Here is a 23,381-nt window from a genome sequence, read left to right as displayed (position 1 = left end):
ATCCTACCAATACCTACCCAGCTGTGCACCAGGACTTTAGCGGGGCTGCTCACTGGCCCAAAGCTGTGTTGGTTTGGAGAAGCACTACGGGGCTTTGTAGCGCTGTGCTCCAGCGCATCCCTCTCCCGGGGCCGGCAAGCATCCGCCCGCACTCACTCCGGCTCCGCCAGGAAGCGACTCCGCAGTTACACCGCGAGGAGGCAGACCCGATTCACCCCCCCCGGCTGCTTCGCCACCCACCTCGCCCCCAAACCGGCCCTGCGGCTTGTCCTGCGCGCAGAGCGGGGGCTGCTCCGCCCGGGCAGAGAGCGGGAGGCGGGGGCAGGGCCGAGCGGCCAAACAACGTAGGGGCGCCCGCCCACCGTGCCTGGGCAAGTCCCCCGCCCGCCGCAGCGGCAGCAGCTGTCCCGGCGCCCGCCCGCAGTTGAGCTCCCCGCCGCAGCCTTCCCCGGGATTTGCGTCGCGCGCTAGCCCAGGGCAGAGGAGGCAGCGGCGGCGGGGAAGCGGCAGCCGCGCCGGGAGGCGGCAGCCCCAGCGCCTGGAACGCTGCCCCAGCGGAGCCGGGAGATGAGCAAGAGTTGCGGGTGAGTGGCAGCCGCTGCTGGGGAGCCTGGGGCGGAGTGAGGCGGCTGTTTGCGGGCCAGCGCCAGGTGAGCCGAGCGGGGGCGCTGCCCTCACGCTCCCCTGGAGGGGCTGCCTGGGCTGGGGGCAAAGTGTGAGACGCGCGTGGGTAGAGAGAGTTCCTCGCTCCTGCTCCCCCAGTGTTGTTACCGGGTGCCCAGGACACACTCCCTGTCCCTAGGCGCTTACAGGCTAAATAGCCAGGTGGCAAGAATGGGACCCGCATAGGGATTGGGAGTCTTATGTCTGTGCTGCATCCAGGCCAGGGTTAGTAGACCTGGAGTTAGCAGACCCTGGGTTTGTTAACCTAGGGCTTGAGTGTCTACATTCATTTGTAACCCCGGGTTAGGACTTGTTGAACCATTGGTCCCAACCAGCAGCGCCAGCATCTGCACTGCATTGGGGGGGGCGGGGGGAGCTGAGTTCAACCACCCCTATCCCAGACTTCCTAGCGCACTCCCAAAATGGGGCTGCTCTAGCCCTTTGTTCATGGTGCAGTGTGGGAACACTTGACTGTCCCAAGGCCAAAGAATGACAAGCTGTGAAATTGTGGGATACTTTTGGTGAGTACAATAGGGTACATCTACAGTACAAAGCAATAAGGCTTGAAGTGTCCCGGCTTGTCCCCCTCACTCCTTCATGGACTCCTGGGACCCTGGTATGGTTGCCAACTTCAGTTGGATGAATTCCTGGAGGTTTCATCACATGACATTATCCTTAATTAAAGATTAATCTTTAGTTCTTGGAGACTCCAGGACAATCCTGGACAGTTGGCAACCCTAGACCCTGAGTCTAAGCCCTGGGTTGGCATTATTTGTGTGTGGACGAAAGAGAGGTTACACTTGAGCCTGAGTTCAAACCCCGTGCTTACATTGCAGTGTAGACATATAGGCTTTAGGGTTTGTCTACATTGCAATAAAACACTCGGGGCTGGCCCCTGTCAGTTGACTCAGGCTCGTGGGTCTTGGGCTGTGGGGCTATAAAATTGCACTGTATGCATTTGGACTTGGGCTGGAGCCCAGGCTCTGGGACCCCACCAGGGTTCCAGTTTGAGCATCAACATTGTAATGTTATTGCCCTGCAGCCTGAGCCCATCAGTCGACACATCCAGCCACAAGTGTTTTATTGCACTGCAGGCATATCCATATGTGAGATGCATATGGGTGACAGTATGTTTATTGATACCTAGTTAGCAACTTACTTTGAGTGCAGGAGGGGAAAGATGCTCTAGTGTCAGGACCTGTTATCCTCACAGATTTAAAGGAGACACACATGATAGTTCTGTTTCTTATTGCTTTCCCTGAGACTTTATTCTCTCCCACCCCTCCTTTCTCTATTGCCACCTTCTTGGGCTAAAGAGGAAACTGCTGCTGCCATTTGTAAAGTATTGTGTATTGAACTCAACTGAGGACAATGATGTACACATTTTTTTTCTTCTCCTGCAAAGTATTCTGGGAAAGTAGATTCTCCCCTGTCGACTGAAGTGAGAGGTGGGAAGGGATTGCAAGGTGTGTGTAAGGGGTGGTGATTTTGATTTTTATACGCACTGGCATTTCCTTGTTGTTAGTCTTGAAATGAGTAAAGAGCTGTACAATCAGATCAAGTTTCAGAGTGAGGGGCAGGGGATGCAGAGGGGAAGAACAACATATGCCCACTATTAGAATAAAGAAATACAAAGGATTGGACAAAGTGACATTCCTCAAAACCTACAAAGGTCCAAATGAGGGATGCAGTGTATGACAAAGACAAGAATTATTCATGCAGGAAATTTAGAATACTGGGGGATTCCTTCCTTCCATGTAAATAACTTTCTGTAACTTCAGTTAATGATTTCATATTTCTGATGTAAATATTTTTCAACATTAAAAAATAGGGGACACTATACATTTGTGTAGAACAGTGGCTCTCAACCTTTCCAGACTACTGTACCCCTTTCAGGAGTCTGATTTGACTTGTGTACCCCCAAATTACACCTCAGTTAAAAAGCTACTTGCTTACAAACTCAGACATAAAAAATACAAGTGTCATAGCACATTAGTACTGAAAAATGGCTTACTTTCTCATTTTTACCATATAATTATAAAATAAACCAATTGGAGTATAAATATTGTACTTACATTTCAGTATAGCATAGAGAGCAGTATAAACAAGTCATTGTCTGTATGAAATTTTAGTTTGTACTGACTTGGCTAGTGCTTTTTATGTATCCTGTTGTAAAACTAAGCAATATCTAGATGAGTTGATGTACTCCCTGGAAGATCTCTGTGTACCCCCAGGGGTACACGTACCCCTGGTTGAGAACCACTGGTGTAGAACATAGGTAACATTAAGGCTAAAACAAATGATGTGCTTCAAAATTTGGGGGCAGTTAAGAGGTATGGGGGACAAAGTGTGAGATATCTTCATGTTATATGTGATATACCCTTATCAGGGTCCTGGAGCACCATTGAGTGCTGTGCAGCTACGGACATATGCAGCCTCCTTCCTTTTCCAGGCAGTAGTACCACTTTCTGTGTAATCACAAATGCCTTCTGAGGCATAGGAAACTCCATTGAGTAACAGGAAAGCAAATTACTGCATATGCATCTGCCTCCAAAATTTTTTTTTTCTTCTTCTCCAAATGTTTTTATCCACAAGCCTCAACCTCTGCCCTCAGTGGAATGCAAATCCAACCACAAGCCAGGTTTTCCCACTTGTCTTTCTTCTTTGCTTTTTACAAAAGCCTGAGGATGGGCTGATGTGTTTGGGCCCGATACAACTTCTATTGACTTTATGAACAAAAAGGCTACAGATGTTTTTTTTGTTTTGTTCATCTATACCCAGTTCTTGCCAGTTTATATTTTGCCCTAGTAAATGTGTTGTAAGATAGTCTGTGGACATGAAGTAGCCAACTGTGTTTTGACACATTCTATAGCATCTATGCAGTGTGAAATTTCATGTTTCAACATGAGAGCTTTGTTTTCCTTAAAAAAACCCTTCTGTGGGCCAACTATTGCAACCATCACTCAAAACATTCCCATTGACTAATGCAGTCGTACTACAATTTAAGGAATGTGGAATTATCCTTCTATAAAAATACTGTATAGAGACGAACATCTCACTTCAGATAGTGGAGTCAGTTTTGATCCTGAATGTCTTTGGCTCTCACTGACTTCTAAGGGAGCCCTGTGCACGTATCTTAGGGGAGAATTTGCCTCATGATATTCTAGGGTTTTTTTAAACTGTTCAGTTAGAATTTAAGCTCTGTTACAAAGACAGCAAACAAAAAGTTAAGTTTTCTGAGAAGGTGCAGTCAGGAGACCTAATTTCTAGTCCAAATACTGCTGCTTCCTGCATGCCATGTGTATATCACCTGTGTATCTCAATTTCTCCATTTTCAAAGGGGGCAAATAATGCAAATATCTTTTGTAGAGTGCTTTGAAATCATTTGGTGAAAGACACTATAAGTGTAAATTATTACTATGTCACTCGGGGTGTGAAAAATCCACACCCTTGATTGACGTAATTATGCTGACCTAGCCCCTGGTGTAGACAGCGCTGTGTCAATGGGAGAGCTTCTCCCATTGATGTAGCCACCACTATTCGCAGAGGCAGATTGTCTTGACGGGAGAAGCTCTCCCATGGGTGTAGTAGTGTCTTCACTAAAGAAGTGCAGGGGTGCAGCTGCATCAGCGTACGTGAAGACAAACTCCAAGTCCCAACTCATTAGTTGCAAAGTTAATAACACTTTGAGCCTGATTTTCAGTTACTCCAATGCTTGTGTAGTCACTTGTACCATTTGTAAAATGAGTGTGCAGTGCAATGCTATCAAGTCAGAATGGCAGCATTTGACACCTACTTTGCACTGTTGTAAATGGCTACAGTCACTTGTCCTGCATCTTGATTTAGGCTGCTAGAATTCCACTTGAAAACCTATTGGAAGCCACTGTAGATCCCAGAGCACGCTTTTGTCATGAAACTCCACTTAATAACTCAGTTACCATATTAGTAGTTTCAGTTTCTGAATAGTCTCAAGGTCTTGCTCTAGCTTTTAAACCAGAACTAGTTCTTCTAGACCATATATATAAAAATAAATATATATAAAATAAACTTAGGGCCACAACTGACAGCAAAAATGAGAGGTATGTAGTTTTTCCAAATAGGTTTTTAAGGGGTAGTCAACAGGCAGACTGTGGGCTAAATCTAGATTGCCAGATGCTCTTGAATGGACCCCAAAATCTTTTATTTCCTTTTTTTTTTTTTAATTATTTTCTCTGGAGTCTGGACCTTAACTATATCTTGGCCAAGAAATTTGGACCTTAACAAAACATAATTTAGAACCCCGATCTAATTGAACCTCAGAGTTTGACCAGGTAGAGTGTCCATAGAGCCCACGTAATAACTGTTTAGTTTTAAATAATACTGAGTTTGAATTTTTTTAAAATCAGTGATGGAAGGTTAATATGTCCTCTCTCTATTATCTATTTATAAACTAACATTTTTAGTAGGGAGATGTTTCATTTGCACCTTACTTTTCAAAAATACACCCTAACCCACCAATAGGGCACAGATTCATTCTTCCGAACTAAAGACAATCTTTAGCTCTCTTTGAATTCAGTAATCTTCTCTGTAGTCCTGAATCCCCCAAGCATTGAGTGTCACAAGCACATGCATTCCAGCCCACCCTCTATATCACAGCCTCTGAGAGGGGAAGCAATGTAAGGTTGCTTATGTCAGTCTGACGCTGCTGCTGCATGGGGGGATTGGGAGAATCCACTCCCAGCCTTTTATGACATCTTTACACCGCCAAAATGGATTATAGGTAGTAATAGGGGTAGAATCCAACCCCCCATTAAAAAAAAAAAAAAAAAAAGACAATTACTGTCTCAAATACTTTACAGTGGTAGATACAGGCCCCCAATCCTGAAAACACTTATGCTCATGTTTGCGGCTTCTTCTTAGTGTATGTGCAACATGCCTCAGGTGGCACGTGACCTGGATTCATCACCGAATTTGGTCCGCTGGTTGGATCATTAGCTTCCCCAGCTTGGGCTGGGTACTGAGGGGAAGTGCAATGTGAATGCTGATCCATGTCCCCCATGTTTAGCTTTACAGATATAAGTAGTATCCGTGACTTCACTAGAGCTACTCCTGTGCATGAAATGTTTGTGGGATCAGGGCCATATTTATTAAAGCACACATGGTCAGGTAATTCCCCAGTGGTCCCACATCAATTTTATTTATATTAAGATGTTCTCATTTGGAATAGCCTCATTTGATTCACCTCTAATTTTCACAAGAGTTTTAAATGGACAGCAGTCTTACACTCATACTCCAGCATATGGCAGTGTAGTACAAAATATAGTTTAATCAAGTCACTAAAATAGCAAAGACAATTTTGGTTCTATTTTGCCAGTGCAAAAAAAAAAAAGTGCTTTTCAACTTCGCAGGGGTAGATAAATGTACCAAAAATAGTAGTCCAGGAAACACCTCTTGAAAGCTATCTCAAGAATGCTGCTATTTTCCTGATAACTTTTCTTACTTGCTGCTTGTTAAGACAGGAGGAAGGTTAGTCTGCTTTGAAATCAGTACAGGTAGCCCTGGAGTTCAGCTACTAAATTTAACAACATAACAAAAAAAAAATTCAGGTAAATATATTGTTTCCAATTTTATTTTATTGCCAGATTGTACCCAGGAATTTCAAGTGGAGAGTGAAAACTCTGTGGGCCTGTCTACATGTACAGTGCTGCAGACTCAGGCAGACATTAGTTATACACCTCTACCCCGATAGGACGCTGTCCTCAGGAGCCAAAAATCTTACCACGTTATAGGCGAAACTGCATTATATCGAACTTGCTTTGATCCGCTGGAGTGCGCAGCCCCGACCCCCCAGAGCACTGCTTTACCGCGTTATACCCAAATTCGTGTTATATCGGGTCACATTATATCGGGTAGAGGTGCACTTAATTCATGTTTTCATACTTTTGTTTACTGCCGCAAGGGCTAGAAGCATACTTTTTGGTTAATAAATGCTTAGATTCTGACACCATAACATGATTCTGGTAGCTGGTCTAAGTTGCCTCCTTCCTAATACAGCCCAAAGTCATATCTGAGCTTGCTCCCTCCCACTGTGAAGGGACCAGCAGAGCTTGCATATTAGATTTTGAACATCTGCACCATCAGTAGTGCTGGTATCTCATTTGGGCAGAGCTTGAACATACCACCACGTTCTTCAGTTTGAGTCCTGCTTCACCAGCTACCGTGCCTTAAACACAGCACTTTCAAAAGGTGCATAGGGGGTTTGATGCTTATCTCTCTTCTGTTTTAATGGGAATCGAGCTTCCAAAAATCCCTTAGAGAGTTTTGAAAACCTTGGCCTAAAACTCCCTATTGGTTCCTAGGAGCTATTTTGGTACAGCTAGCAACTTCCAAATCAATGTAGCTTTCAGGTCCTATATGATAGAATACATTTAAGTTAAATTGGTTCTACTCTCACACACATTTGTTATCTTAAAAACATAGTCTGCATTACTGCTCCACGTAGACAAGACTTTGGGTAAGTAACCATTTCTGGTGTTCATTGGATAAACACCATTTTTTTTTTGAATTGGGGTATTTAATCAATGTTTATAGATTAAAAGTAAAAAATTGGAAGCTGTCAGGACCCCAGCTACTGGGGGGCGGGAGGAGCAGCAGATCAAGGCCAGGGGCTGGCTGGAGCAGACATGAGAATGTGGTCTGAGTTCAGTCTACAGGGTCATGGCCAGAAGCAGCAGTCAATCCCAGTGTTGTGTCACAGAATCAAGTCATAGTCAAAGTTGATGAGCTGTATCAGGTCAGAGCCAAGTGAACCAGCTGAAGTAGGAGCAGAGGCATGGCAAAAAGTCAGGACTGGAGATGGGGGCTAGGAACTGAGGGAAGGGAAGGCAAGGGCATCAGGAGTAGAGCTAGGGGGCAAGGATCAGGAACCAGGATCAGGAGTAGGCTAGATACCAAGAGCAAGGCAAGGCATCAGGAGTCAGAGCAAGGTCTGTTTGCAGCAGCAAGCCAGGTATCTGCCTAATTGCACAGACAGGCTGCAGGTGTTTGGCCCAGGCACACTATTTAAGACCTTGGGAAATCAGGAAACACAGTAGGCTCTACCAGTCAGGACTTCTATGGGCAGGCCATCCCATGTTGCTTGAACCTGTAGGGATCATAGGCTGCTGTTTTCTATTTCAACAGAGGTGGCAGTGTGGACACAGCAACTGCCCAGGAGCTTGCAAATCCAGGTTCCAGACCAGCAGATCCTCACAAAAGCCCTGAACATAATTGTGATCTAGAATCTGATTTTTATGAAATAATAATTCTTCAGCCCTTTATTTTTAGGGAAGATAACCTTCCAAATATGAACCCATTCAATAATCTCTGCTGGAGTTTGCAGAGAACCTGAAACAATAGCATTGAGATAAGCTTGAATTACATCTCTCATTTCTCTCAAAGGAGTGGGAATTCTGAAACTGACATTTACATTATTGCTAACATGATTAAGTATTTCACTGTTGACTATTTGAATAGAACCACCAGCTAACTTTTGTTATATAGTAGCAGATACTGGAGATGAAAGTGGGTGGAGAGAGAGAACTCACTGCTAGAGTGCCTCCTCATAGCTGAATGTGGTGTAGCAGGCTCTCGCCTCTCTAGTGCCCCTGCCAAAGCTCGCTGTGACCCTGTGATCTTCTCTCTTCCCATAACTCAGCCCTCCAGACCGTCAACAATTTAGACCCACCCCTCTTGGGGTACAAAATCCAATAAAATAAAAGGCTATGTTCTTACAAAAGGTCCTCAACCCCCTCCTCTCAGCCATTCTTATCTCCTTCCTCAGCCTCATGCCGCTAAGGGAACCCACACTCTCTCACTCCACGGGGCTCTAGTCCAGGGAATCTGTGACCAGCAGCCAAGGTCTGCTCCATTCAACTGCTTGCTGCTGCCTTCCTGGACTCTTTCCTACCATAGCCTTCCTCAGGACTTCTCCCCTACAGCTTTTCTAAATTCACCCTACTTTCAAGGCTAGGACACCCAGGCCCTCCCCTGGAATCCCCAACAAAATCCCAAACCAACAAATATAAACTTAAACCCACTTCCACCCTGCTTGGTATTGACTTGGGTCCCTGTCTTGTTTCTCTCGCTTTATTCCCCAAGCAAATGCCTCCCAGGGCTCACTGTCTGGAAGTCTGCTTCTTGTCCTTCTTTCAGAGTGTATACACCATCAGAGCCTGTGCCACCTAGTGACCTCTCTGTCTTGCTCCTGGCTTCCTGCCAGCCATCTCTGCTCAGGTGAGGATCTCAGCACTTGCTCTTTCCCTGGGGAAACAAGGAGAATAAAGCTCACTTTAGTCCCGCAGAGTGAATACAGAATTTCTTCTTCTCCTCCCTACAGCCTTTTCTGTTCTAGACTTCCTGCATTTATAGTCACAACGCAGCTGGGCTTCATCTCTAATTAAGGCTGTCCCACTCTCAAGGTGTAACCGAATTGGCATTTCAGGCCTACATTAACTCTTTCAGAGCCTGTGTGAGGTATATACCCCATCAGAGGGTGTAGTAGAGCAGCCAGCAGCTATCAAAGATTGTTAGGGTGGAGAACAAGAACCTTCAAATTTAACTTGATCTTTGTCCTTGCCCAAGAAGGGGAGGGAAGGATATGACATTCTCTCTCCAGTTCCAAAAGCCTCAATTACCTTCTAGGTACCAAAACACCAAAGCTGATTCCACACCTTACTGCATGCCAGCATCCCCAGTTGTAACAACTGGTTAGGGAACAATCTTCAGCTTTCCTCTTGGTAAGTTCTACAGTGTAGTTACATATTTCCAAAGCAACCATCTGCAGCAGATTCAAAGTTTGGTAGCAGCCTAACATTTTAGAAAGCCAATATAAAAACATTACACAATGGATAGTTTCCTGTGCATGTTATTAATTAGTTGATAGAAGTCCATTTTTTGAGTGGATTTAACAATCAACATCACACACTTGCTCACTGCTGACAATTTTCTTAGCTTAAATCTCTTAAATGCTCTACAGCTGTTGCCCTTAAATGACCTTAATTTCTCCAAATTGGATACCTCAAACCAAACATGACCACCTCACAGAGGGAATGTTGTAAATTAGAGTGACCTTTTGGTGACTAGGGATAGAAATGTTAAATGCCAGTTCTTTCATGACACAGTGACCCATACTGAATGTATCAAATGTCAAGTTGGGAGCTAAAAAGGGCACATGATTGGTTGAAATCTAATAAGAAAGACTGATGATCTTTTGGTGACCGCTTATTGAAAGGTCAAAGTTCAAATTTAGGATTTTTTTGGATTCTTTTTGCAAGCTTTTCCTCTTCTGGAGTCTCTTTTCCATTATGAATTCCATAAATCCTGGGTTCTTTCTCTCTCCAATGCTGGAAAAGTAGCATGTGAATTAAATAAAGTTCAAGATTATACCTGAAAAGGAGTATATAAATAGGTGAATCCCATAAGAATAACTTTTGATCTTTCAGTGACCTCTGAAGGAATGGTCATAGTTGAGATTCTGCTGTACTTGACATTTGAATAATGAATGAGTGAACCAAATTTCAACATTCTAGCTCAACAGAGACATGGAAAATAACTGTCTGTCGCTTGTACTCTTATTTCTCAGAGCTCCTTCATTCTGTGAAGGTATTTCCTTCCCCTTCTGCCTCCCTACAGAGTTCTTGAGCCATGGGCCTTGTTGTTCTAATACAGGGTGACTCAGATTTCATTATTCCTTCCGCATTCCCCAGTACTTAAGAGAACCTTGCACAGAAAAGAGCCAACCTTCTTTTATCTAACCGAGCTTCAGGTTTGTTTGCATCATTCAAGAGAAGAGCTATATATATATATATATATATATAGCGAGGGCTAATATTTTACGTAATCAAACTAGCATGATGAGTATTGTAGACTTAGTGCTACATTTTGGCTTCCTGTTTGAACAAAGGTTCAAGGAGCCTCTCCTTACCAGTTCAAGAGCCAGGCAGAATGTGGACATTACTAACAGTCTCTAAGTAACAATTCCAACCAGCACTCAAGATGAGAAAGGGTCTGGTTATGTCTCTATTACTAGTCTTCAAGTCAGGGAGGAGGGACATCAACCCAAACTCTAGATGTTTGCAAACTCCCCAATTTGAACTCTCTCTCCTCTATCTGAGAAACAGATAATTATACTGACTCTTCACCCAGTGGCAGTATCTGTTCAGCAGATACTCATGAGCCATACTTCTCATTCTGTTATCATAGTGCTGTGTGGTTGATTTATCTAATAGAAGAAACAAGAAGAAAGGGAAGAAAATAGCCAAAGGACTTTGGTAAATGTGTAATATTCTTGATGGTCAGGGATATATGCAATCTTGGGAAATGAGGATTTTTCTGTCACACCAAATACTGTCACACCAAATACTCCCCAGAAAGGATGTCCCTAAAATTAGAAATTGTATTCTAATTCTTTTTGCTTAGAAGAAAAATAAACTCACTCCACAAATTGTAATTCAACTCTTGAACTATTATTTAAATTTACAGGGACTGATTCTACAAGTTCAATAAAGTAGTTTTAACATATGTCCCCTGCTTCCGTGACATATAAGTTCTGTGACGGGCTGGGTCTCCATTAGCATTTTTCAGGAAGTCTCCCACTGTTGCAGTTCCACTCATGGCGACATTTGTGAGAATGTTGGTTTAGACAGTGTTTTCACTGCTGGGTTGGCCACCATGGCTCACTGCAAGTCTAGATGACATGGTGGTAAAAATACATGCCCCATTCCTACATTAGTACTTCTACAGTTGCTAGCACCAGGGCAGCTTAATCAGTGTTAGTGCAGTGATTAGAGACTTCCTGAAAAATGCTAGCATAGATAAGGCTAGAGAGAGTTAAATGTTAACACCTGATCCATGGCACACTCAAATGGGTGTTTACTGTGAGCTTAAATTGGTCTTTTAACATCTGGGACCAAAGGACATGAAGGATCCGAGGAAAGGACATGAAGGATCCGAACATTTGTGTATGATAGTACTATATGTGAAAAAGTGTTTCATCACTGACAACCCCCCTTGTAGCTAGATGTAACACACTCTCTTTTCTCTCGCACCCCCTGCCGACAGTCTCTCCCACCTGACAGTGGTCTCTCTTTCCATAACCTGGCCCTCCAATCAGATCATGGTTTAAGTTCACTGCTTTCAAGGTAATAGAAAGTCCAACAGAACAAGAGTCCCAGTGTTTCTACAAAAAAAGGTCTTCAGCCCTACATCTGGGCTGCATGGTCCTCACACCCTTTTCTTAGAGCTCCCAGTCATCCTTACCCCTGTGTCTGGGTCTTCAGATCACTTCTCTGGTGGCTGGTAGGGGAACCCAGGCCTTCCCACTACACCAGGCATGTCCCCCCACTGGCTCCTACGCATAGGGGCATCCAGAGGACTCCGCACACTGCCCCCGCCCCTACTGCTGTCCCTGCAATTCCCATTGGCCGGGAACTGTGGCCAATGGGAGCTGCAGAGGCGGCTGTGGGTGGGGCAGCGCACAGAGCCACCTGGCTGCACCTCTGTGTAGGAGCTGGAGGGGGGACATACCGCTGCTTCTGGGAGCTGCTTGCGGTAAGTGCCGCCCAGAGCTTGCACCCCTGAGCCCCTCCCATGCCTTGGCTCCAGCCCTGATCCCCCTTCTGCCTTCCAAACCCCTCGATCCTAGCCTGGAGCACCCTCCTGCATCCTAAACTCCTCATCCCCAGCCGCACCCCAGAGCTTGCATCTCCAGCCAGAGCCCTCGCCCCCGGCACCCCAACACCCGGTCCCAGCCTGGAACCCCCTCCCACACTCTGAGCTCCTTTCTGGCCCCACCCCAGAGCACGCACCCCCAGCCAGAGCCCTCACCCCCTCTCACACCCCAACCCCAACCCCAATTTTGTGAGCGTTCATGGCCCGCCATACAAATTCCATACCCAGATGTGGCCCTCGGGCCAAAAAGTTTGCCTACCCCTGCTATATACTGACCTCTCTTTTATGTAACAGTCTTGTAAGAGGCCCAAGAGACAAAGTCTTCTCCTCAACCCCTACAGGTCACCTTTAAGAGTGTATGACAGATCTTAAAAATATATATGCAAATAACCTGTGAAGATATCAAGACTCTGATCCTGAAGTCCTTATTTGGGCAAAACTTACATACAGGGCCGGCTTTAGGCCGATTCAGCCGATTCGGCTGAATTGGGCCCCGCGCTAAGAGGGCCCCGCGCCGCAGCTCTCCACCCTGCCCCCAGCTCACTTCCCCCTCCTCCCCTCCCCTGAATGCTCCGCCCCCTGCTCCTCCCCCTCCCCTGCTTAGCGCGAATCAGAGGTTCGCGGGAAGTCTGAAAAGAAGCAGGGGCCGGCAGGCAGCACCAGATAACCCGGGGTGGTGGGGGGCGCGAGAAGGGCTCCGGGGAGGCACGGCCTAGTCCGGCCCCGGTTCCGGCCGAGTGCACCGGCGCGCGGCTTCGGCTCCGGCCCCCCGGCCCGGCCCCCGCGGCGCGGCTTTGGCTCCAGCCCCGCCCCCCCACCCCCGCGGCGCGGCTCGGCTCCGGCCGCCAAGGGGCTCTGGGCTGGACCCAAGCCCGGCGAACACGGCCAGAGTGCGGCTTGATTCCTGGGGGCGGGGCTTGCAGCAAGCCCCGCCCCCATGAATCGGGCCTCGCTCTTGCTAAAGCCGGCCCTGCTTACATAGGAAGTGAATAGTCCCTTTGCAGAACTGGAGCCTAAATCAGTAAAAAGATGTGTGTAGGTTTAAAAATGACAAACTATTGTAATTTTAACAAAATCTTATGGCATAACTCCGTAACTTTAGACTCCTCTTTTTTTATACTTAACAATGGCAAAACAAGTACATAAAATAGGGCAGGAAATGCATTTATGTGCTCTGTGCTAGGTATTTGCAATATCAGTAGCGAGTATATGAAACTGAGGGATTCTAAAATAATTTAAGCAAGATGTTAAATTAACATGTTGGTTTACATAAGTCAAATCTATTTTTATGATTTATTTCTCCTACAGAAATGGTTGTTACATATGACCAGATTCCCACCCCACCCTTTTTTGGGTGTCGGGGGGGGGGTAGGGGGAGTTTCAAGGCATGATTGGTCTATGGTAGGATGCAGGCATATGTCTCTCTTCTTTACTATATCTTGAATCCTCATGTTTGGAAACTTGGCAGCCTGTACTGTTTGATTTCTTCATAGTGAGCTGTGTAGGAAAATGAAAGAAGACAGTGTTAGAGCCAAGTCTTTTGTAAAACCACTGTTTAGCTCCAGAAAGCTTGTTGGCCTTTTCTGATAGTTTGTTGCAAGGGAGCACAATGCTTCAGAGAGACAAAAGAAAAACCCGCCCCCCTCTCCCCCTTTTTCCCTGTGTTGTCAAATAGGTTGAGTAAAGTTGGGATGAGTGTCCCTCCCGCTATCCTAAAATGCGTTTTCAGCTTCAAATCCAAAACACTGAAAATAGTTTAGTTGATGTGCTGCGGAAGGACGTAACCTGAGAAAATCCTTTTTCACATGATTTCATATGAATGGGTTTCTCATTTGCTTTATTCTAGTTAAATCCAGAATTTGAACTGGTGATCCAATATTGTTTATGCAGGCACACTGAAATGGAGATTTCCTTACCCTCTGCTTTAGAATATATATTATTTTAGAAATGTATCTGGGTCTTTTAGAGAGACAAGGTGGGTGAGGGGATATCTTTTATTGGACCAACTTCTGTTGGTGAGAGAGACAAGCTTTTGAGCTACACAGAGCTCTTCTTCAAGTGTTCTAGGTCACTTGTCATTTAAAAACTCACACTTTTAGGAATTGTTTTTAGTTTTAGTTTCATTGATTCCTATAACAACTATCTGCATATAATACCCCCTCTGTGGGACTAGGTCCTGCAAGGCGATGAGCATCCTGGCCCTGATCCAGCACATGCTTAACTTTAAACACAAAGTAGTCCCACTGAAGTAAATGATCACAGGTTACTGGTTAAATTAATAATGTGCATAAATGCTTTTGCTGGATCAGGATCAGAGGGCTCAGTACCTTGCAGGATCAAACCCTGGGACTGTTCCTGCAGTTTTGTCTGAGTAAGGCATGTGGGGTCAGTCCCTATGGGACTGGGAGCATGTTTCCCGGTGCAAATAAACAGACAGACGCTAGCTCTGCTCAAGCTAGCATGCTAAAAAATAGCAGTGTGGCTGCAGCAGCACGGGTGGTGGCTTGAGTATGTACTCGGGTGGCTACTGCCCGCGTTGCGGTGGCCATATTGCTATTTTTAGCACGCTAACTCAAGCTGAGCTAGCATGTGTCTGTCTACCTGTGCTGGGAGCCATGCTCCCAGCTACATATAACCACACCCTAATTGTCTTTGTATGCTATCCTTAACAGCAATTTCATGAAGTTATGTTTTTACTGTCCAAATACAAAATTTAAAATGGTCTTATGGTTATTGCAGAGACTCTCCTCCCGCTGTATCCTATTATTCGTTACCCAGTATATTATCAGCTTAAAAACATTATTATTACTATTACATATTGCAGTAGCAGCTAGAGGCTTCATCCAAGATCAGGGCCGCACTGTGCTAGGTGCTGTACACACATACATAAATAGACATAGCCGCTGCCCCAATGAATTTACAGATTAAATAAACAAGACAGACAAAGGGTGGGAGAAATGAAGTGTTGTTATTACCCTTTTACAAGTGCGGAACTGAGGCACAGAGAGCTTGCCTAAGGTCTGTGGCAAAAGTGGAAATTGGACCCAGATATCCTGAGTCCTAGCCCTGGCCCTTAACCACAAGTCCGTGCTTCTTTTAATATCTTATGAATTTAGGCAGCTGGTGTTTTTAGCATAGAAGCTTAAAAGTTGGAGGGAAATAATCAAACTGATAGTTTTTTGTTTAGTCAGTCAGATTTGTACACTTCATTTTTTTCCTTTGGCTTCCTGGCTGCTAGATTATAACTTTATATTGAGGTTCTCTCAGATGTACTTGCAATTTAATCGGATTTTAATGTAACTTTTTAAAATTTATTCTATCTGCCTTCCTTAATGCAGTAAGGATGAGCAAGGACCCTGCTTGGTACATCTCCTGCCATGGAGACCTTGCTGGTCAGGGCAGAATACCATTAAGCAATCCAAAGGGCATAATGGTGGGAAAACCATGGTGAGAGTCCCAATGCTGCATCTCAGAACAGGGAAGCTTGTGTGTGTGACAAGAGTGCAGTAATGGACAGGACCTTGGCCATTGAGTTTCGTATTTTTTAGCTAAAATAAGACTTTGATAGAGCTTGCTCAGAAGCAGAATATATTTGTCAGTATTTTGAGATTATTGTGAATTTGTGGATATATGTACTGGTTAGTGCAGGGGATGGCTGGGTTTTATTTCCAACTCTGCCACTCTATGTAAGCTTGGGCAAAACATAGGCCATTGATCTAAGCTCACTGAAGTCAATGGGAGTCTCCTAGTCTGATTGATCTTTGAGATCAGTGAATAATGAGGGTGCTCAACACTATTTGAAAATCAAGCCATTATAACCTTTAGAGGTGCCTTTAAAAATTAGTTATAAAGAAAAGTATTCCTCAGCAGCCATGTTATTTGTTTTAAAACAATACCACAAAACTATAAAAAACTATGCACAACACATTAGAGAAACTGAATCCTGAACTGCTTCACTACTTTCCACCCACATCATCTACCTAGTGATTTCATGTTTTTCTTTGTTGTATATCTGCGTGATCCTGTATGGAAGAGATACATTCCTCCCATGACATTTGAAATTCTTTAGCTTTGTTGCTTATAAATAAGATTTCCACATCAGGCAACTTCTGCTATGTCAACAAGCCAACCTTCTAAAATTAGGATACAAGGTTTTCTGTCTGCTAAGGATCAAGTTCTTTGCATAACCAAAAGAAATTGCAATCTGTTTTTTAAATATTTTGTAGTCCCATATACTGAAGAAAAATCCTATAGCAAATATAATAGCCTCTTCTAGTAACTTACGATTCCATGTTTAGTGTTTGCTGTTCTACGCTATATACAATAGACCCAAAATACACACAAATATTCAGCAAGATTCACTCAGAAAATGCTGATGTATTATTCTTAACTTGGGCCAAATCCTAACCTTGGACACACATGTGAAGCTTCCTTTAACTTCAGTGGAGCTGTGCATGTGCCTCCAAAGTTAAAATTTGGTCTTGTATATTAGTCTCTACCCATTAGGACTCTGTTAATACTTAAACAATTTATACTTTACTATGATATACCTCCCCTTTTATGAATTAAAGAGAGCAGGAACTGTATAACAAGCAAATACAAAAGTGTCAGTGATAGTTAAAAGAGAAAAAACAAGCATGGAGAATCATATGGCTTAGGACAATCAACAAATACCTACAATATGGAAGGAAGATAAGGGAAGTTGGCACACCATAATCCTTATGAGAACAAAATCAAATATGTTTTGTTGCTGAGGAGAGAGTTGGGGTCTAGCTACACAGCATGTGTGTTATTATACACTTATGATTATTCTCACCATTATATGAAACAATACAAACTAATCTATGGCCTGCTTACACAGTCTGTAAGAAGTGTGTAAGCTCCCACTGGCTGTTCAGCAGGGTGTAGGCAGAAGGGGATGCAGAGGTCACCTATTCTGTGGGGACTGCAGTCCTGCTTGGTGGGGTGGAGACCTCCTGTAAATGAAGTTCTTGTGCCAATTTTAGCACCGGCCAGTGGATCCTGTTTCTCTTCTCTTCCTTTGCTGCCTACCCTAAATCTGCAGTTATCCCTCGTGTAGTTGCCCTACATGGGAAATGGTAGGGCGAGTAGAATTATTAAATGCTACCTTTTTGTAGAGATGATGTGTGTGTATGGGGGAAAGGAAGACACATTTCCTCTTTTCTTACCCACCACCTCCAATCAGCACGTGGAGGGGTTCTTTACCCAGATGATGACTTGTCCTCACATAATTTCAGGGCTGTCAGCAGGGGATGCTTGCTTCATCCAGAAATCTCTGCTGTTGTCAGCCAACCTGGGAGAAATGCCCTTTCCCAAGATGTCAGGAGAACACTGCCTTGTCTGGCACCACCTCAGTTCCCTGGCAGCCAGGGGTAAGAGGCAGAGCCATGGGCTTCCAACAACAGTGTAATGACTGCCAACCGCAACCTTTCTGTGCTAGTTTTAATACCACTGACATGTTACTGATTTTCCTGCCTCACCATGCCTTGCAGCTACTGAACTTACCACTTCTTTCTCTCCCTTTGGGCCTAATTCCTGCCTCCCTGCTCATGCGCTTTTTCCATCCATCCTTCCAAACATCCTCTTCCTCTGTCACTTCCTCTGTCTCAAACCAATGTCCCCATATCCAACCCCAAAATGTTTCAGTTAGAAGCATCTTATTAACAGCTCATTTATTTTTAAAAGTGAGGATGAAATCCTGGATCAATTTAATTCAATGGCATAATCTTACTGATTTCAGCAGGGGCAGGATTTCATGCTTGATTTTTAACAATTGTGTCTCTGTACCCTCATCCACCACCTGAAACCTTTAAGGGTAGGTCTACACAGCAACTAGACACCCGTGGCTGGCCCATACCAGCCGACTCGGGCTCACGGGGCTCTGGCTGTGGGGCTGTTTCATTGCTGTGTAGTGTTGTCTTATTATTATTTGTATAACACAGCTCTAGGCATCCCATCCAAGCATCTGGGACCCATTGTGCTAGGCACCGTACAGACAAATGACAAAGGAAACAGCCTGTGCCCCAGAGTGCTTGCAATCTAGGTGTTAGGGTACAACAGGTGGATGAAACAAATAATTAGGGTACGTGGGAGTAACATGAATAGAAATATGAAATAACATGAATAGAGTTTAGCAGAAAAACAGAAGTCCCCAGAAGACTTACAAAATTGCTAACAGAGAACTTGATTCTGCTGTCCTTGACTCAGTCAAAACTCCTTTTGGCTTAGCCAGTGAAAAGGACTCCAAGATCAGGCCCAGAAATAACAAATTCAGAGACAAAAATGGCAGTTAAGGACATAAAAGTTGAGGCATCAGGACGTGCTCTTTTTATGCCAAATATTAACAAAGGATGGCTTATTTTGAATAGCATTGGGTTCATTAAAAATAAACACTTTGCTGACCTTTTGGGAGTGTTTGTGAATTAAAGAGGGAATCCATTCTACTGAATAAAGATTTTTACTCTTTTTTTGCTCTCCAACGTATGATATTCTTTTCTTATTAAACCTCTGCAGAAAAGATCCCTCTGACTTATAAAGGAACTGAACAACTATTTAAGGGTCACTTCAAATTGCCCGCGCTGATCCTTGCATTGTAAGACTCTTTCAACTACAACAAAATTAATACATGAGGATGTATCTATGTATCTGTAGCTTATAATATTATGATTCTGTAGTCAGCTCTATATGATTGTCTTTTTCATGGTTAAACATGAACATTTCCACTATAAACAGCAACAGAGAGTCCTGTGGCACCCGTTAGTCTATAAGGTGTCACAGGACTCTTTGTTGCTGCTTACAGATCCAGACTAACACGGCTACCCCTCTGATACTGCCACTATAGAAAACTAAACTTTTCCATTTCCTTTATTTTAGGTTTCCTTTGCGTGATCTGTAAACATGTCCATGGATCTGCTATGTAAGTAAACTTCCCTCCTAATAAATGTTAGTACCACATGGCTTTATTAGAATGGTCAGGTGTGCTCAGGACTGATGTTTCATTTTAAATTGAAGAACTATTTTTATGTTGGTGTATTTTGTGAGACATCTGCGGAACACTATTGTTAGTGAGTAAGACTACTCTTGGAATAAGGTACTACTCGCCGTGATTAAAGTTGTGAAAATCAGTTGGAGAACAGACACAAATTCATTGAGACACCATCAACTTAAAAATCACACTTCTGTCTAAAAGTGTTTTATCTGCCTTTGTTGCAAGTGAACCTAAGATTACAATAAGCTTTCTTTCTTTCTTCATTTGACAGCATGTTCTGTATTAATTATTTCACTATTGTCAGTTTTCTTTGTTGTATACCTGCCTTTCACACAGCGACAGAGGGGAGACAAGAAGAAAAATAGAATTGTAAAACCACAATAATTGTCAGAGAAACTCAAGGAAGGTGTGGCAACTGAGTATTTTTTTAAGCATATTTTTTTAGGCTGACTGGATTTCAAGTAGATGGTGTCCCTTTACTTGATTCAAAGGGAAGGACATTGCCTGGCGGCAAACAAGCTAGTACTTACCGTATATACTCGTTCATAAGCCAAATTTTTTTAGTAAAAAGGGGAAGCACCAGAGAAGGGGGTCGGCTTAGGAATGGGTATCGAGAGGGAGAGGTGGGACACAGCCCCTCCCCCCAACAGAGGGAGCAAGGAGAGGCAGCACAGCCAGCAGAGCCAGATGGGAAGAGGCGGGGCCAGAGTCTCTCCACTTCTGGCCACGCTGCTCTCCTCCCGGCCTCCGAAGCAGCTGCAGCTCTGGGGCTGGCAGGCTGCAGCCGTGTCGCTCGGTCCCACCCCCAGAGCAGGCTGTGGCCACGCCACCCGGCCCAGTGCGCTGGAACATGCTGCGGCCGTGCTGCGCAGCATGCCGGAGCAGCTCCAGCCAGGCCAGAGACATCCTCCTCTGGCCCTCCCCAGATAAGGTGGGAAGGGATGGGAAGGGGAGAGTGTGGGGGTCCCGGGCTAGGGGTGGGGTCATGTGGGGGGTGGTCACAGGGGTTACTCCCCTGACCCCCAGCTTCTCCCCCCAAAAACATTTCCCCACCGGTTGCTGTCCCGGCCTGTCAGGGTAAGCAGCTGGCGCGCCGGGACACTTGGTTTACTTAGGTTTACCTCCGTGTCTGTGGACGCTCAAGGTAAACAAGCCATCTCGGTCCGCCAGTGGCTTATCCTGATGGCCTGGGAGCCAAAGCTTGCTGACCATTTTTACTTATCCATTTTGGGGGGGGGGGGGTCGGCTTATAAACGAACCAGCTTATGATCGAGTATATACGGTACATATTCCTGAAGATCACAGAATTATCTGCTGAGGACTGAGCTGTACGAGTGTGGCAGTGTTGGGGCATGTGATTACATTACACTTGTCTGTTAACATGGTTAAAGCAAAACTGTTCTATTTTGTGCTATATACAGCAATAGCTCTTAATCTTTCCAGACTACTGTACCCCTTTCAGGAGGCTGATTTGTTTTGCGTACCCCAAGATATATCTCACTTAAAAACTACCTTCTCTTTGAATCGCTCCACTGCATCAAGTTCAAGCTTCTTGGCATTGCCTTCAAGTCCCTACACAACTCCATTCTGGCCTGACTTTTTTGACTTGTCCAAGTATTAGACTACTTTTATTGTGATGCACCCTGCCATCTCACTCTACCAGTGGTGGGCTGTCTACGTCTCCAGTAAACATCTACTTTTTCTTCCACAAAGCCCTTTCTGAGGTGGTATGCAAAATCACTCTTCTCTCCTTTACATTTTCCTGCAAACCCACTTCATCTGTGATGCCTATGATAAACTCTTGCCAATTAATTTCTACTTATTTTTTATATTCTATCCATTTATCTCACGCAAACAATAAAATACCGTGTGTCTGTCTGTCTGTGTGTGCTTAGTTATCTGCCTTTCCATATTTAGGTGAAACACGGTCACTAAAGAAGTGAACTGTGGAAAAGAGGGGATGGGACCTGTAGGGGAGGGAAATATCAGAAATGTATTGTATCAGATGTGAGTGATTTCCATAAAAAGAATAAAGGAAAATTTAGATTTTTCTTGCAAATTGAAACCAGATAATAGATGTATATAGGCTAATAGCTGGCAGATAGCAACTAATCTTGGAGGTGATATACCTGTTTTAACACAGTTATTTGAGAAAGTACATTTTATGCATGCAGCAACTAATTGGAGATATTGGTGGATGATTTAGTGCTCTTTAGCAAGTATAGGAAAACCTCAGACGTAAAGATTTATAATGTATGTATATACTTGGCGATATCGTGTGTAACAAGGAAAACTCCCGGTTTTGGACTCCTAGCATCTTATTTTTCTGATTTGTAATTGACATCATAATGCTGCTGCTTTTGTTTCTGCTCCAGAGATTGTTTTCCTGGAAGCAGAGACTTTTTTTTGTGTCATGATAGGCTGGCACAAATAGTGGTCCGTGTTTGGAGCATTAGTTCTAAACCAGATCTGCCATGTGGCAGGGAGCTTGCCAGCATGTATTGCTCAATTCTTGACACACAGTTCCCAGTCACATCTAAGTGTAATGAGTAATAAAAGCATGACTAATCTGTTTTCCCCCAATTCAACTGTGCTAAATCTTATCATATGTATTATAATTACATTATTATTATTTGTATCGCCATAGCTCCTAAGAACCCTAGTCTTCTAATGAACAAAATTGGAAGGTTTACTCAAGAAACCTCCTGGATTAGACTTGGCCATGGTCTCCAGGCCTCATTCCTGTAATAGCTAACTTAGAAAGTTTCATCTGGTTCAGAACACAACAGATTCTTTCTCAGCAGCACATGCACATTACTTCAGTTCTCTACTCTTTTCTGTGTATTTATATGACCTGCATTACCGTAATATCTAAACACCTCTCTGTCGGTAAGGTAGTTATCCTCCCAACACCTCTATGAGATGGGGAAGTGCTATTCTCCCCAGTTTGTAGATGGGGAATTGAGGCACACAGACACTAAGTGGCTTGCCCAAGATCATACAGGACTTTTATGACAGAGCAGGGACTAGAACCTGGGTCTTTGGTGTTCTAGGCCCACCCTGCTTAACCCCAGGCCATCGTTTCCTAGCTTCTTAGGACATGTCTTCACTAGCCAGGTTAAACGTGCCCGTGTAGTTCCGGCACCAGCACTGGGAGAGAGCTCTCCCAGTGCTGTAAAAAAAACACCCACATGAGGGGAGCAGCTACCAGCGCTGTAGCACTGTCTACACTGCCACGTTACAGCGCTGAAACTTGCAGCGCTCAGGGGGTGTTTTTTCACACCCCTGAGTGAGAAAGTTGCAGCATTGTAAAGTGCCAGTGTAGACAAGCCCTTAGTGAGTATCAGGTCAAATTCAAGGTTCCTTTCCTCTTTTTCTAAGCTCATTTTGGGACTGGCCCCAGCTGTCTGAGGGTGTGGCTACTCTACATGATCAAAGGGCTCCAGTCCATTGGGGCAATGGCAGGGGCGAAAGTAACTTGAAGGACTTACCGGTACGCTGGAGTCCGGAGCGGGGCGGGGCCTCAACCCGAAGAGGGTGGGGCCTTTCAAGATTTAAAGGCCTTGGGGCTCCAGCTGTGGCTGGGAGCCTGAGGGCCTTTAAATCACCCCGGAGCTACCAGCTGCAGAGGCGGCTGGGAGCCCCAGGGCTCAGGGGTGAATTAAAGGGCCTGGGGCTCCGGCCGCTGCGGAGCTCCGGGCCTTTTAAATCACTGTGGGAGCCCTGCTGCCACTGCGGCAGGGCTTGGGCTAGGGCTGGGGTAGTGGCGGCAGGGCTCCGGAGGCGATTTAAAGGGCCTGGGGCTCCGGCCACTGTGCAGAGCCCCGGGCCCTTTAAAGTGCTGCCGGAGCTCCAGCAGCGGGGCTTGGGCGGTGCTTTAAAGGGCCCGGAGCTCCGGGACCTTTAAATGCCAGCCCGAGCCCAGCTGCCGGAGCTTCGGTGGTGATTTAAAGGGCCCGGGCTTCCTGCAGTGGCTGGAGCCCTGGGCCCTTTAAATCACCGCCGGAGAAGCCAGCTTACT

General features: G+C 44.9%; 1 protein-coding gene across 7 annotated transcripts in view; it reads left to right on the top strand.

The window, feature by feature from the left end:
• Nucleotides 1-369: 369 nt before the first annotated feature.
• The window catches only part of PLAGL1 (PLAG1 like zinc finger 1), a 64,343-nt gene continuing 41,331 nt past the window's right edge, over nt 370-23,381 (top strand). For 2 of the 7 annotated variants that reach the window (XM_008177172.4, XM_024112848.3), the window contains exons 1-2: nt 370-584; nt 19,246-19,288. In XM_008177172.4, the coding sequence (XP_008175394.2) occupies nt 19,270-19,288 (19 nt within the window). In that variant the 5' untranslated portion in view covers nt 370-584; nt 19,246-19,269. Of the gene's footprint in view, nt 651-19,245; nt 19,289-23,381 lie in introns of all 7 variants that reach the window. The other 5 variants (XM_024112856.3, XM_024112861.3, XM_042848214.2 and 2 more) reach the window with 5 other exon arrangements.

This window comes from Chrysemys picta, chromosome 3 (genome assembly GCF_011386835.1).
Source record: "Chrysemys picta bellii isolate R12L10 chromosome 3, ASM1138683v2, whole genome shotgun sequence".
In the NCBI taxonomy this organism is placed as follows: Eukaryota; Metazoa; Chordata; order Testudines; family Emydidae; genus Chrysemys; species Chrysemys picta.
The sequence above is the reverse complement of the archived record's forward strand: the minus strand, read 5'-3'. Positions and strand labels throughout refer to the sequence as shown.